The sequence below is a fragment of the Glycine soja genome, chromosome 20 (assembly GCF_004193775.1).
Source record: "Glycine soja cultivar W05 chromosome 20, ASM419377v2, whole genome shotgun sequence".
Classification (NCBI taxonomy): domain Eukaryota; kingdom Viridiplantae; phylum Streptophyta; class Magnoliopsida; order Fabales; family Fabaceae; genus Glycine; species Glycine soja.
Window position 1 is genome coordinate 14,562,570 of NC_041021.1, and position 12,637 is coordinate 14,575,206.

Here is a 12,637-nt window from a genome sequence, read left to right on the forward strand (position 1 = left end):
CTTTTCACGCACCAGGTCAAACCACTGGTCCACAATCCAAACTCCTGACTTGAATGTTTCTTTGCTATGATCAATAGCTCCAATCATATCAAAACTCTGAGACATGTCCCACAACAAAAATTTAATAATGAATAAGCATAATAAGGAATGCAAACAATATGATCGCAAAATTCCACCTCAAACACAACAACAATAAAACAGAGCATCAACCCTGTCACATCTATTTAAACAAACCAAAACCTAAATCACAACATACCTTTGCATCCATCAAGACGAATCCAAGGTGCCTAGAATTTGAGCTCCAAGATTAAATGTTTGTTTGAATCATCAATAGCTCCAATCATATCAAAACTCCGAGACATATCCCACAACAAAACTTTAATGAATAAGCATAATAAGGAATGCAAACAATATGATGGTAAAATGAAACCTCAAACACAACAACATTAACATACATTTTTCATTCAACATGTCATATGGACCAACAAAGATAAACAAATTCATTTAACAATCAAGTCACACTAAACATTAAAGGACAACAAAAGCCAACCTAAAATCCCAGAATGCAAACTTAAAAACTAGTCCTTGAATTGAGCAAACCTAAACCCTAAACATCTAACTACCAACTTTGGAATCCCAAGACCAAACTTCCAAAAAATTGAAGCCAAAACCCAACCTCAGAATCCAGAAACATATTTCTAGCTACATCCCAGTCTAATAAAGCACAACGTAAAACCCAACAAACAAAATACAAAAACTAATGACCAACATCAAAAATCCTAACCCACCACATTGACAAAATCAAAACCCAACACCCAACATCAAAGAGGAACAAATGAAAAACCAACCTCAAAAACCCTAACCCACCCCCCATTGGTGAGATCAAAGCCCAACAGGCAACATCAAAGAAGAAAAAAAAGAAAAACCAACGTCAGAAACCCTAACACACCCCACTGGCGAAATCGAAGCACAACACCTAACATCAAACAAGAACAAACGAAAAGAACGAAAGGTAAAAGCAAATAAACCCCAATGCACCTTTGTCATTGGTTTCGTCTAAACAACAACAAACAAGCCAACAATAGAAAGTTTTAACCCAAACTTAACACCCTAACGCTTAACCTCTGTCATTTTTAACCCAACCACTATCGAAATTGAAGGCTAACACCCAGCATCAAAGAATAGAAAAAGAAAAACCAATGTCAGAAACCCTAACCCACCCCACTAATGAAATCGAAGTTGCAAAAAACACAACACACTACAACAACACAACACCAACACAAAACAAAGAAACCCTAAACACCAAAAGGAAAACCAACGCTAGGAACCCTAACCCACCCATTGGTGAAATCGAAGCCGCAAAAAACACAAAACAACAACAAAACATGGGGAACAAAATAAAAACAAAAGAAGCGCAAAAGCAAGCCAAAGTAGAAGAGAAACCAACATCAGAACCTCTAACCCACCCCACTGGCGAAATCGAAGCCACGAAAAACACAACACACAAAAGAAACCCTAAACACCAAAAGAAAAACCAACATCAAAAACCCTAACCCACCCACTAGCAAAATCGAAGCCACAAAAAGTCCAATACAGAAGAACAACAAAAGAAAGATACGCAAAGGAGCAGAAAGGAGAACAAAGATACATAGAGGAGCAGAAAGGGGTAGAGCCAACATACGGAACACCCAAAACAACAACACGACACAAAGAAAAGAAGCGGCCAATGCAAAGAAGAAGCCATGTGTCAACACTGGAGGCAAGGGCAATTTGGACATTTCAACAACCATGATTCCATTATTAAATAGACAGTAGATAAAATCATATTTAGGGATTTTAAATAGACAAATTATTTTTCAACAATTATAATTATTTTATCATATATAACAAATAATCTAGTAATTTATATTAATTAAAAAATATTTGTCTCTTATAAGCTTAAACTATTTTATTAATTAAAGTATATAATATTAATAAAGTATAATTTGATTACTTCAATCGTGAACCAATATATTCATTGGTTGAATTATCGGTTCCAGTTCTTAAAAGAGTGACTGATTACATTGGAGTGAATTATAATTTTATATGAAACTTATTTTTAATATCTATATACTATCTATAAAAGATAACCCTCTGGAAATTCCTAAAATACCCCTACCTAAGATTGTGACAGCTGTCCATTTCCTTGGTTTTTTTGGTCTTTTAGGTTTTTCATTTCCCACTCCCTTGGTTGCTCCACGTATTATTCCAAGTGTCCTCTTTTCTAACCTTTTCATTTTCCACTCCCTTGGTTGCTCCACGTATTGTTGCAGGTGTCTCCTTTTCCAATCTTCATCCCAAGTCTTTTCAGTTTTCTTTTTATTTTTCATTCCTCTTTCTCCCGCGGCAAAAGGCTCCTTTCTCTTTCTCTCTCACTCACTTTCTTTCTCTGTACAACTTGGAAGCTTTCTCTCTCTCAAAACAAAGCTCCTCGAGAGGGGTTTTGACGAAAATGCAGTTGAGGTTTCAGCTTTAGGGGAGAAGCTCTGTAACGAAGGGAAAACAAGGGAGGGTTAAGGAGACAGAGGGTGTTTTGAATGGAGCAGTTTATTCTCACTGCCATGGCTTCTTCTCAGTTCAGAAGATTCTCAGGTTTCACTGCTTTGCAGTTTTCTTCATGAGTGTCCTTTTGTCGTGGCCATCCTTTCCAATGGATAGCATTAACATCTCAGTGTTATATTTTTTCTTACTGATTTTTCAATTTTGTTTTTGGTTCCTTTTAATTTTGTCGGGCTATCGACGAAGAAGCATCCAGCAGACATGTTTTTTCCTCTTTTGTTGTTATGCATGTTTGTTTCCATTACTATTTGTTTTTATTTGCAAGGTTCTAATTTTGTTAGTTGTTATGCATGTTTGCTTCTTAATAATAGTTATTTTTTTTTACTGATTTTTCAACTCTATTTTTGGTTCCTTGTTTATTTTCCCGAGCTAATTTTTTCGTCATCTTCCCCATATGGGTTGTAAGTTATGTGTTTGATGAAATGCCTAAATGAAGTTTTAGTTTTTAATCTTAAAAATTCATGTGCATCAGTGCGCATCCTGCAAATTCCACATTGGGTTTCTAATGAATGATACATGCAAGATTTTGATGATAATCATTGTAACAATTGGTTGGTATTGATATCATTTATATTCTTTAATTATTTTAATCTATTGTTCAACAGGAAGAAGCCCAGGTTTTTTGTTCAACAGGAAGAAGCGCAGGTTTTTTTGTTGCTCTCTCTTAGTTTGTGTTATTATTATTATTATTATTATTATTATTATTATTATTATTATTATTATTATTATTATTATTATTATCATTATTATTATTATTATTATTATTATTATTATTATTATTATTATTATTATTATTATTATTATTATTATTATTATTATTATTATTATGTAGTTGGGTGTCCTTTTTTATGTTATAATGACCGAGTGAACTTTGAAATTTTTCTTTGAGGTTTCTGGTGTATGTAGGTGGTGATAACAAAGAAAACCAAAAAAGGTCTTAGAAGATTAAAAAGGTACTCCCTTGACTTGGTTCCATTGCCTGTGCTTAAAGTCTTTATAACTATTGTTAGTCAAAAGCTTTAAAAAAAGTGATTTTAAGATTTTGAAAAATGTGAGTTTTTATAGAGACTGTTTTAGAAGCTATTATTATTATTATTATTATTATTATTATTATTATTATTATTATTATTATTATTATTATTATTATTATTATTATGTAGTTGGATGTCCTTTTTTTTGTTATAATGATCGAGTGAACTTTGAAATTAAATAGTCTCTAATATCTATTTTAAGTTTATAACATATGAAGGAAATTCTTTGGGCAATTATTTTTAACATTTTGCTTCTCAAGCAGTAGAAAAGAAGCACACTTTATTTTATTTTGATTGGTTTACTTCTTTTAATGGGTTCGAGTAACTAATGCACCTAAATCATTGTCCTTCTTTTAAGTTTGGCTTAGGATGTGGATAAACAGCACTGGTGTGGATAAGCATTCTTTAGGGAAAATGGCATCAGTAAAGAGACAAATGAGAAAGCCAATCACATTTTACTTTTGTGTGTTCTGCCAACCATTGTTAGCCTCCCGAGAGACTTGATGGTTAAGAGCATTGATCTCTTTCTTGCATTATTGATGCTAAAAATGATGTGGTGTATTGCTAATTAGTTTTCGTGGCATATACTATGAAGATAATGTGGGGTATTGTTAATTTGTTCTTATTCATTTAAAGTTTTGTTTGAATTTTTGATTTTGATTTTGATATGGTGGGTGCAGCTGAGGGTTACACACCTGGGGATGTATTTTTACATTAAAAAAGAACTTCTATCATTTCATAATATATCCATTGTTCTTATTGTTCATTTTTATTTGATGAGGCTGTAAACTTTTGCTTCCCTGTTTCATTCTTTTAGTCAGTATTTTGTATTTAATTAAAAAAATGTTTAAATTGCATCTCTTGATATAAAAAATTATAATGTATGTACCTGTTTCATTCTTTTGAAAAATAACTCCTCGCCATCCGCTAAAATTTGTCCATTTTTTATACATTTACCTCGGCGAACCTAGGGTTTTTGATGCATACAAGTATTTTTGTTGGAACGTTGATATATAGTTAAAGAAATTGCTTAGTACTTTACTGATATTTCTCAATTCTTTTAAACACATTCTTTGCCTTGCTCTATTTTCTCATTTTTTTCCTAAATCATGCACACATATTGGCTGATAATATTAATGTATTGTTGCAGGCTTTAATATGTCGAATTGGTTGCCTTGAGCAGCCAGTGTTAACATGCAAAGCCAGGTGGGGATTCCGATGATATGTCGGCTGAGGTTGTCAAGAATTCTTGGAAAAATGAGCAAAGGAATCAGTCGTGATTAGCAAAGGGGAGGTAAAAATTGCATCTGTAGGATCTTCTTAGATGTGGTTTAATGCTGATGACTCAAATGGTTTCCCTGAATTAGGGAAGAATTACAACTATATAATAATTGATCAACTCTTGCTATATGGATACCGTGTAACCATGACAACTTTCTCTTTCTTTTTCCTCCTTTTAGGCTCTTTGGAATTTTTTACAATAGTAGTTACTGCTTTATATATCAAAATTTAGTGCTTTTTCTTATGGATCAATATAGGGCTCTGATTTTGTGGCAAAAGCTATGGATTTAGCAGCCAGAGAATTAATAACAAGTGCATCACTAGGACAACGTTTGATCTGTGTTGCTTTTTGTCTCTTGCTGTGAATCCTGATATGTGCCAAATTAAATATAGGCTTCCTGCAATGGTAGTTACACAGGTACAGCTTGACCGTGCCAAGGTATCCACGAAGTCTGCAGTTCTAATGAATTTAGAGTCCAGAGTATGCTCTTTCTAACTCTCACTGGTAGTTTGAATGATATCTAATTTCTTTCATTTACTCTTCTCTCCGCACCTGAATTAAAAATAATGTGTCCCTCTTGCATCTTTGCTTCCTTCTATATTATGATATATTTTGCCAAATCCCCAAAACAACAAAAAAAATGATTGAATGTAAATAGGGAAATAAGGTATATTATTAATCTTCTTTATAAAGGAAATCTTGAATAATTCATTATTTATATTATTACAATAATTAATATTTTTATATTCTTTGGTTTATCAGAAGGATCATTGTTATAATAGGCAAAATTGATGGTGATCGTACATAGTGGCTAGGAAGGGATATAATGGCTACTGTTGTAGTTATTGGACTCAGTGGAGGAAAAAGACTCTTGAGTTCATCATACCATTACTTTGATATTATAGAAAAGCTTTCTTATGGCAGTGATTTTGGATCCACACACTACCAAATTGGATTTAAGTATTATGACTTTTTCATCGTAACCATGAACATATTTCATTTTATGTTGAGTATTGGCAATTGTTCCTTATGTTATCCTGTGCTTGGTAGGATATCAGAAGAGAGCTTGAAATGGAAATAATTGAGGAACATACGGTGATGGAATATTCTAAGGTGATGCATCCTGCAATACTTAGTAGTTTTTTAGCAGATTTTTGTATGTTTAAATGTTATTGTTTTTTGACAGGTCAACAAGAAATGTGAAAAATGTGGCCATGGGGAAGCTACCTATTATACTAGACAGGTATCTTTAATGTAGATTTGCCAATTCAATTTGAAGCTCTTATTTAACAGTCTAAATTTATTTATTTTAATCATTCTAATTTCAGATGAGATCAACAGACAAAGGACAAACTACTTTCTACGCATGTACCGGCTGTGGTCATCCGTCTCAGGAGAATTAGTGGTTTACTTTAAGGTTATGCTTAGTTTGGGAGAGAAAAGTGCAAGGAAAAAGAAAGATAAAGAGTGAAAACTCAGATGATTTTTTGGTAGGAGAGAAAATGAAAAGAAAGTTATTTTTTTTTCTTCTTATTTGATTGTGTATAAAGGAAATAAAAAAGCATGTAGTGAAATGTAATAAATACTTAAAACTAGGAATCAAATGTAGCAATTAACCTTTTCATAAAAAAATATATATTTAGAAGATTTTTTTTTTTGTGCAGAATTATTTTTTTAATATATTTATTTTACTAATTATTTGTATTATTTATCACTATATATTAATATTGAATTACTGATGTACTCATGCTTAAAATTTAGACTGGCCTATAACAACGGATTCCTCTGGAAGTGTCAATTGCTTCTTGACTATGTCACACACCTTCTTCACTGTCTCTGGTCTTGCCTGCTTGAAATAAAACTTTGTTGGTTATATCATCTTCCATATTACAAAACTTCATGCCACAAAAGAACTGGCCAAAGCATTTGCAAATTAAAAAATTACGAGCATAAGGCTACATAGATAATTCAACGTAAATGATATACACAAAGTTAAATATTTGTGTTCTCCTGAGCTTTGATGATTACAAAATAAGGTTTGGTCTTTAATTAAATAAAGTGTTATAGACTACGATAAAATATAAATTATAAAGCACCCAGAGCCAGAGAGAGACAAGGAGATTCCTCTTTCAAAGATGTTTGGTGTGTTTAAAAGGATAGCAGGGAAGATCTCCCCATACGAACTAACAAAGAAAAGGGGCGGTGGAAAGATTACCAAAGGAAAATAAAATCTTCTTTTGACATGCCTCTTAAGACTGAGCTTACCAAAGACAAACACCACAACACACATCTAGCCTATTACAATTTGCTGTCATCAAAGTGACTATGTGGGCTTCATCCAAACTCACGAAGCTACATATATTAAAAGTATTTGATTTCTAACACTTATTATTGTGGTTCCTCAGCCCATAATTGATGTTTCCTATACCAACTTTAATACTGAAATTCGCACGGGAAACAAATCACGTCAGTAGTGCAATGAAAATTAGAAATTTTTCTTACTTTCTCTTTTTGTATTTAATTAATTAATTAATTAATTTTGTTGTTGTTGTTGTTGTTATTATTATTATTATTATTATTATTATTATTACTACTATTATCATTATTATTATTATTATCACTGTTATTTAGTTATTATTGTTTGTTTCATATTTTTTCTTCCTTACTGATTTTTTCCCTTTTTTCCACTTTCTGATTTTCTTGCTTACAAGGTTCTTTCTTTGTACTTTGTTTTATGCATGTTTATTATTATTATTATTTTTTAAATTTTTTTATGGAAGGTTTAAGCTATTTGAGAGGTACTTCAACTTCAATTTTCATGCTATTGTGCTATGGATTTATGTCTTCTTTCTTCATTCTTATTAATTCGTCTTTCATTTTCTTCTTTACAATTGCAGTCATGCTATTATCATATTTTTTTGTTCGCTTCTCTGATCCCTTCTCTCCACCATGAATAGGTCAGAACAATCACGGGATTTTAAAATATTAGGATTCCTCTCATTTTTCACTTGAATTTTTTTTTGTGGTGAAGTGAATGACAATGAGAAAAATCCCATAGAAATGGTGGTGAGTTCTATTCTTTTGCATTGTCTTTTAAATTTAAGTTGGTAAGACAGTGCAGTTAATAGAACATGAACATGGATTTGAAATTGTTAATTTTTCTCTATTATTGCAGGTAATTAGAGGAAATAGTGTGGTCATTGTTGAGGTGCTTCAAATTCAAGTATTTAAGTGTAAATTAACAATTGTTAAGTGACCTGACAAATGTAAATATGGAGTAATTTATATTATAATTGACATGCTGTCATATATTTATAAAAAAACTATTTTACTTATTTGAAATTTCAATTCTCAATTTAATTATATTTTTTTTTACTTTTTAATCCTTTTAGTTTTAAACATTTATTTTGTTTATTATCTTTAAGCCTTATGAGATTCATCTTAATATAGTTTATTAATTTTGTGATCTGAAACAATTGTTTTGCATGAACATCAAGTTTCCTTAATCAAGTGATCCATGCGTATACACAAGTTTTAAATTCGCATAAACATCAACCTTTGAAGTCCCTTAATCAAGTGACTCATACGTATGCACGGGTTTCAAATTCACATGAATATCAACCTTTGAAGTTTGGTTAATCAAATGACTCAAACAATTTGACAATTGATCAACTCTACTATTTACAACTATTTAATATGAATGTTAGTTCTTTTTATCTTTTTACAATCTCTTTCTTTTTATTCTTCCATCGAAAATTATTTAGACAAAAGACCCATGCATGCGCACGGGTTACCGACTAGTTATTTTTATAAAAGAAAAAAAAAGAGAATATTTTATAGATAAAAGGAGAAAAAAAGCATATGGTGTGTCCCCTTGCTGCAGTCGAATCCGAATAGCACCTTACACCCCATAACAGGAAAATATATATGCCACCCTATAATAGGAAAATATATATGCCACCCTATAATAATAGTGCGGATATACTTTTCCTTATTTATAACCACACGTTTGATCCGACCAAAACCTTTCGAGGAAAATAATTGATAAACCCAATACCCTGCTGTACATATATACGACAAAACTTCCCCATCCCAGCCAAAATCATTCAGAAACGTGAACATAATTGCAGAAAACAGAACACACCAACTCGGTTATTGTTATTCCTAGATATATGATTATGTTTGTTATTTTAATTGGTTTATAATTTTTTATTAATTTAAAAATTTGTTTGATGATTTAATAAATAAATTTTTTAAGTAGTTTTTAATTTTTTTAGAATACTAACTTTTAATTTTTTTTATTTATTTTCTTTTTATCTTTAAAATATTTATTTAATTTTTTTATTTTTTAAATATATTATTTATATCATTTTATATTTTTTTAACTAATTTAACCATTAATTTAATTAAACACTAAGTTTTCAACTTTTAAATACCAACTAATTTTTGAATTTTTAACTACCAACTAATTTTAGCATATACTACCATGCAGACAGAAACCCACCAAATCAATTATTGTTCAGGCACAATCTCATAATCAATTATTTATGTCTATACCTTATTAAATATATAATAAAAAATATCACTAAAATTTTCTTCACCCAAATACAGATTTCCTAAAAATTAAAAATAAAAATATTAATAAAGTGTAATTATGAAATTAATGAATGAAGCAATTAGAAAAACAAACATTTATGATGTTTTTGAAAAATAAAACAGTTTTAAAATAAAAATATATTTAATGAATCAATTACACAAATAATTTTAAAAAATAAAAAATATTATGGGAAATATATATATATATATATATATATATATATATATATATATATATATATAAAGAGGATACATCTATCATAACAAAAATTATGTATTCAAAAAGAAATTTTGATATTTTTTTTTATAAAACCTTCCATGAAAACATAGAAATAAAAATAAGTTAATTTATAAAAATTTAAATATTATAAACCCGTCCTATATTAATTGAAATAGGCTAATTTTCAAATATTACGAATAAAATTGCCCCCAACTAATTATGCTTAAATAACTTCGTTAATTTGTATTTTAAAAAAATCATTAATTGATAGATAAATTGTTTCTCCCAAAATTTTAAATTTATTTTTAAATTCCTTAATTTTTTATATTAATAAATAGTAGTTCATTTTTTTAATTTTTTTAATTTAAAACTTGTGTTTTAAAAAATAATTAATTCACATATATATTGTTTTTCTCAAAATGTTGATATTAAGTTTATTTGTAAATTAAAGAAATATTAATTCATGTTTTTTTTAAATTATGGTAAAAATTGTAAATTAAATTTAAAAATAATTTATTTAATTATATATTCTCAAAATGATATCTTAAAAAAAATTAATTATAGCTTCAAGCCTTCAACGGTCCAACCTCCTAACCCCACGTTGGCGAATTGTTAGTGATGACTTGGCGTCCATATCATGTTTGTTTTACTTCCCAGCTGCATAGAATTCGCATCCATAACTTTTGGGCAAGCGGTAATAATTGAGTCTTATTATATTTCCCCCAATTCAATTTCTTAAATAATTTAGAAGAAATGTAAAATAAGGCTAATGCTAATTCCACTCCCCCTTTGGGAATTTGACCAAAATGTTTTTTTCAAAACAAATTAAGTACTACTTTGGAGTAGTCTACAAACAATTTATTAGATCCGATGATTCATCTCACGTAAGTAATTGGTGGCACCTGTTAATACAATTTTGTCACTCTGAAGAGTATCACTAGTTCAAGTGTGTAAATGACTTGACGTCATCACCTTGGTGATTTTCACCCATTCAAACATGTTTTTCAACCAAGTGGAGTCTTTCATGCTCATTGGGAAGCACATTTGATGAAAAACATGTTTGATTGGGTGAATCCACCCAGGGTGATGCCACCAGATCGTTTATACACTTAAACTAGTAACACTCTTTAGAGTAGCGCCACCAAGTGAAGCTGAGTTGACTAATGTCACCAATTTTCTGCATGGCAAGAATCACCCAGTTTAGTAAATTATTTGAAGACCACCCCAAAGTGATATTTTGTTTTTTTTTTAAAAGAAAAAACCCTATATCGATCAAATTTCCCCTCCCCCTTTTGTTGCTAGTGCACTCCCCTTTAGATTTTCCCCCTAAAATACCTCATAAAATACATTCCATTATTTGTCTCCATAAGTCTATATGATGAAAGCAAACTTCACCATGGAATCTTCCAAAATTCAACCTCAAAATCAATATACATTATTAATTTTTTGGGTTCATTGGTCTTGATTATCAATCATGTCAATAATTTTCCCTTTAGAAGTTTGTACATTACTTTTCTTAAAACCAAGTTCAGTCAGGTCTTGATTCGCCATCAAGTTCTTCTCCATGTGATATTGCAAGTATATTGTTTTTTTTAGAATTTCCTACATTTTTTAGACTGGTGCCCAATAGTCTTTGGACAATTGAGATATTCTATTCACTTTGGCCATGGGAAGTTGCTAAGTGATAGGATTCCAAAAAGCTTTAGTAGTTTTCAAGGACATAAAGCCATCATTCCTGGGAATCCAAACCACTTGATTCAACTCTTTATTTAAGAGATTTGACCCATGAAAGCTTGCAAGATTGGTAACCTATGCAAAATACCATCTAGAACATGCCATCACTGAGGCTCACCAAGGGCAGACCTTGGGTTTGACGAGACTCACCAAGGGTGGACCTTGGGTTTGACAAGACTCACCAAGGGTAAACCTTGGAATTGACAAGCCTTGGTGAAGTCAATATATACACAAGGAAAATTATAAAATTGAAGGGAGAGAGAATTTTATTCAATTTGACCATTTGAGTACAAGTTCCTTTCATTCCTCAGGTGTGCCTTGTTAAAACCTCTCCAGCCAAAAAACCTTGTCATACCCTAATTTCGTCCGGGGATTATCGTTCGTTGATCTTTTGATCATTGCCAGTCGACTTATGGTGTTGAAGGCCAATTCCAGTGCAAAGCAAGGAACCGTTCAGTGTTTCGATCAGTAATGCAAAAAATACCAAAGAAGAGGGACAAAAGGGTCTTTTCATTAAGTTTCTTGGACCCTAGCTCGCCCAGGCTAGCTTTTGGCTCGCCTGGGCCCCCAGATGACTTCAGGCTGAAGGAACTAGCTCGCTTGGGCGAGCCAGTTACTTCAGGAGTAAGTCTTAGCTCGTCTAGGCAAGCTGCCATGGTCCCAAGTCCCCTTTTTTTCTATAAATAGGCGTGAAGGGGAGCTGAGGAAGGGGTTCCAAGGTCAGAAATTGAGGGAATTGAGAGAAGAGAGAAAGAAGAAGAAGAAGAAGAAAGAAGAGGAAACGAAGCCGAGGCGCTACCGAATCACGACCACGATCATTCCCTACTTCGTTTCTTGTTCTGCGTTCTTCGTGTGACCGCTGATTAGTTTTATTTTTGAGGATTGAGATCTATGTACCCTTAGGGATCCCCCTTGTTCTTATGTGCACATTCATCTTTTCCATCTATCATCGGCGATCTCATTTTTCTTTGTAAAGTTCAATCTTAACCAATCACTAGTGTTGTAAAGTTGTCTTTAAAGAGATTGAAAGTTAATAAACAAAACCAAGATAAAACCAACTCATAACTAACTTCTTTTTGCCAAGTATCACTTGAGATCATTTCAAGGTCCAACGCCTTAATGATTCTCTCCGCTTTTCAAATTTAAAAGATCGTTTCAAGGTCCAACGCCTTAACG

The 12,637-nt window shown here is 31.5% G+C and overlaps 1 protein-coding gene across 2 annotated transcripts; it reads left to right on the forward strand.

Moving 5' to 3' along the window:
* Positions 1–2,392: 2,392 nt before the first annotated feature.
* Positions 2,393–6,456, forward strand: LOC114401380 (DNA-directed RNA polymerase I subunit RPA12-like). 2 transcript variants are annotated; one of them, XM_028363889.1, is made up of 7 exons: positions 2,393–2,631; positions 3,204–3,243; positions 3,505–3,551; positions 4,780–5,391; positions 5,962–6,024; positions 6,098–6,154; positions 6,240–6,456. In XM_028363889.1, the coding sequence occupies exons 4-7, from the start codon at positions 5,284–5,286 to the stop codon at positions 6,312–6,314; spliced, it is 303 nt and encodes a 100-aa protein (XP_028219690.1). In that variant the 5' UTR covers positions 2,393–2,631; positions 3,204–3,243; positions 3,505–3,551; positions 4,780–5,283; the 3' UTR covers positions 6,315–6,456. The 2 variants fall into 2 exon arrangements, with proteins under 2 accessions (XP_028219690.1, XP_028219692.1); XM_028363891.1 differs by lacking the exons at positions 2,393–2,631; positions 3,204–3,243; positions 3,505–3,551 and adding an exon at positions 3,996–4,135 and having other exon boundaries at positions 6,240–6,314.
* Positions 6,457–12,637: the final 6,181 nt, after the last annotated feature.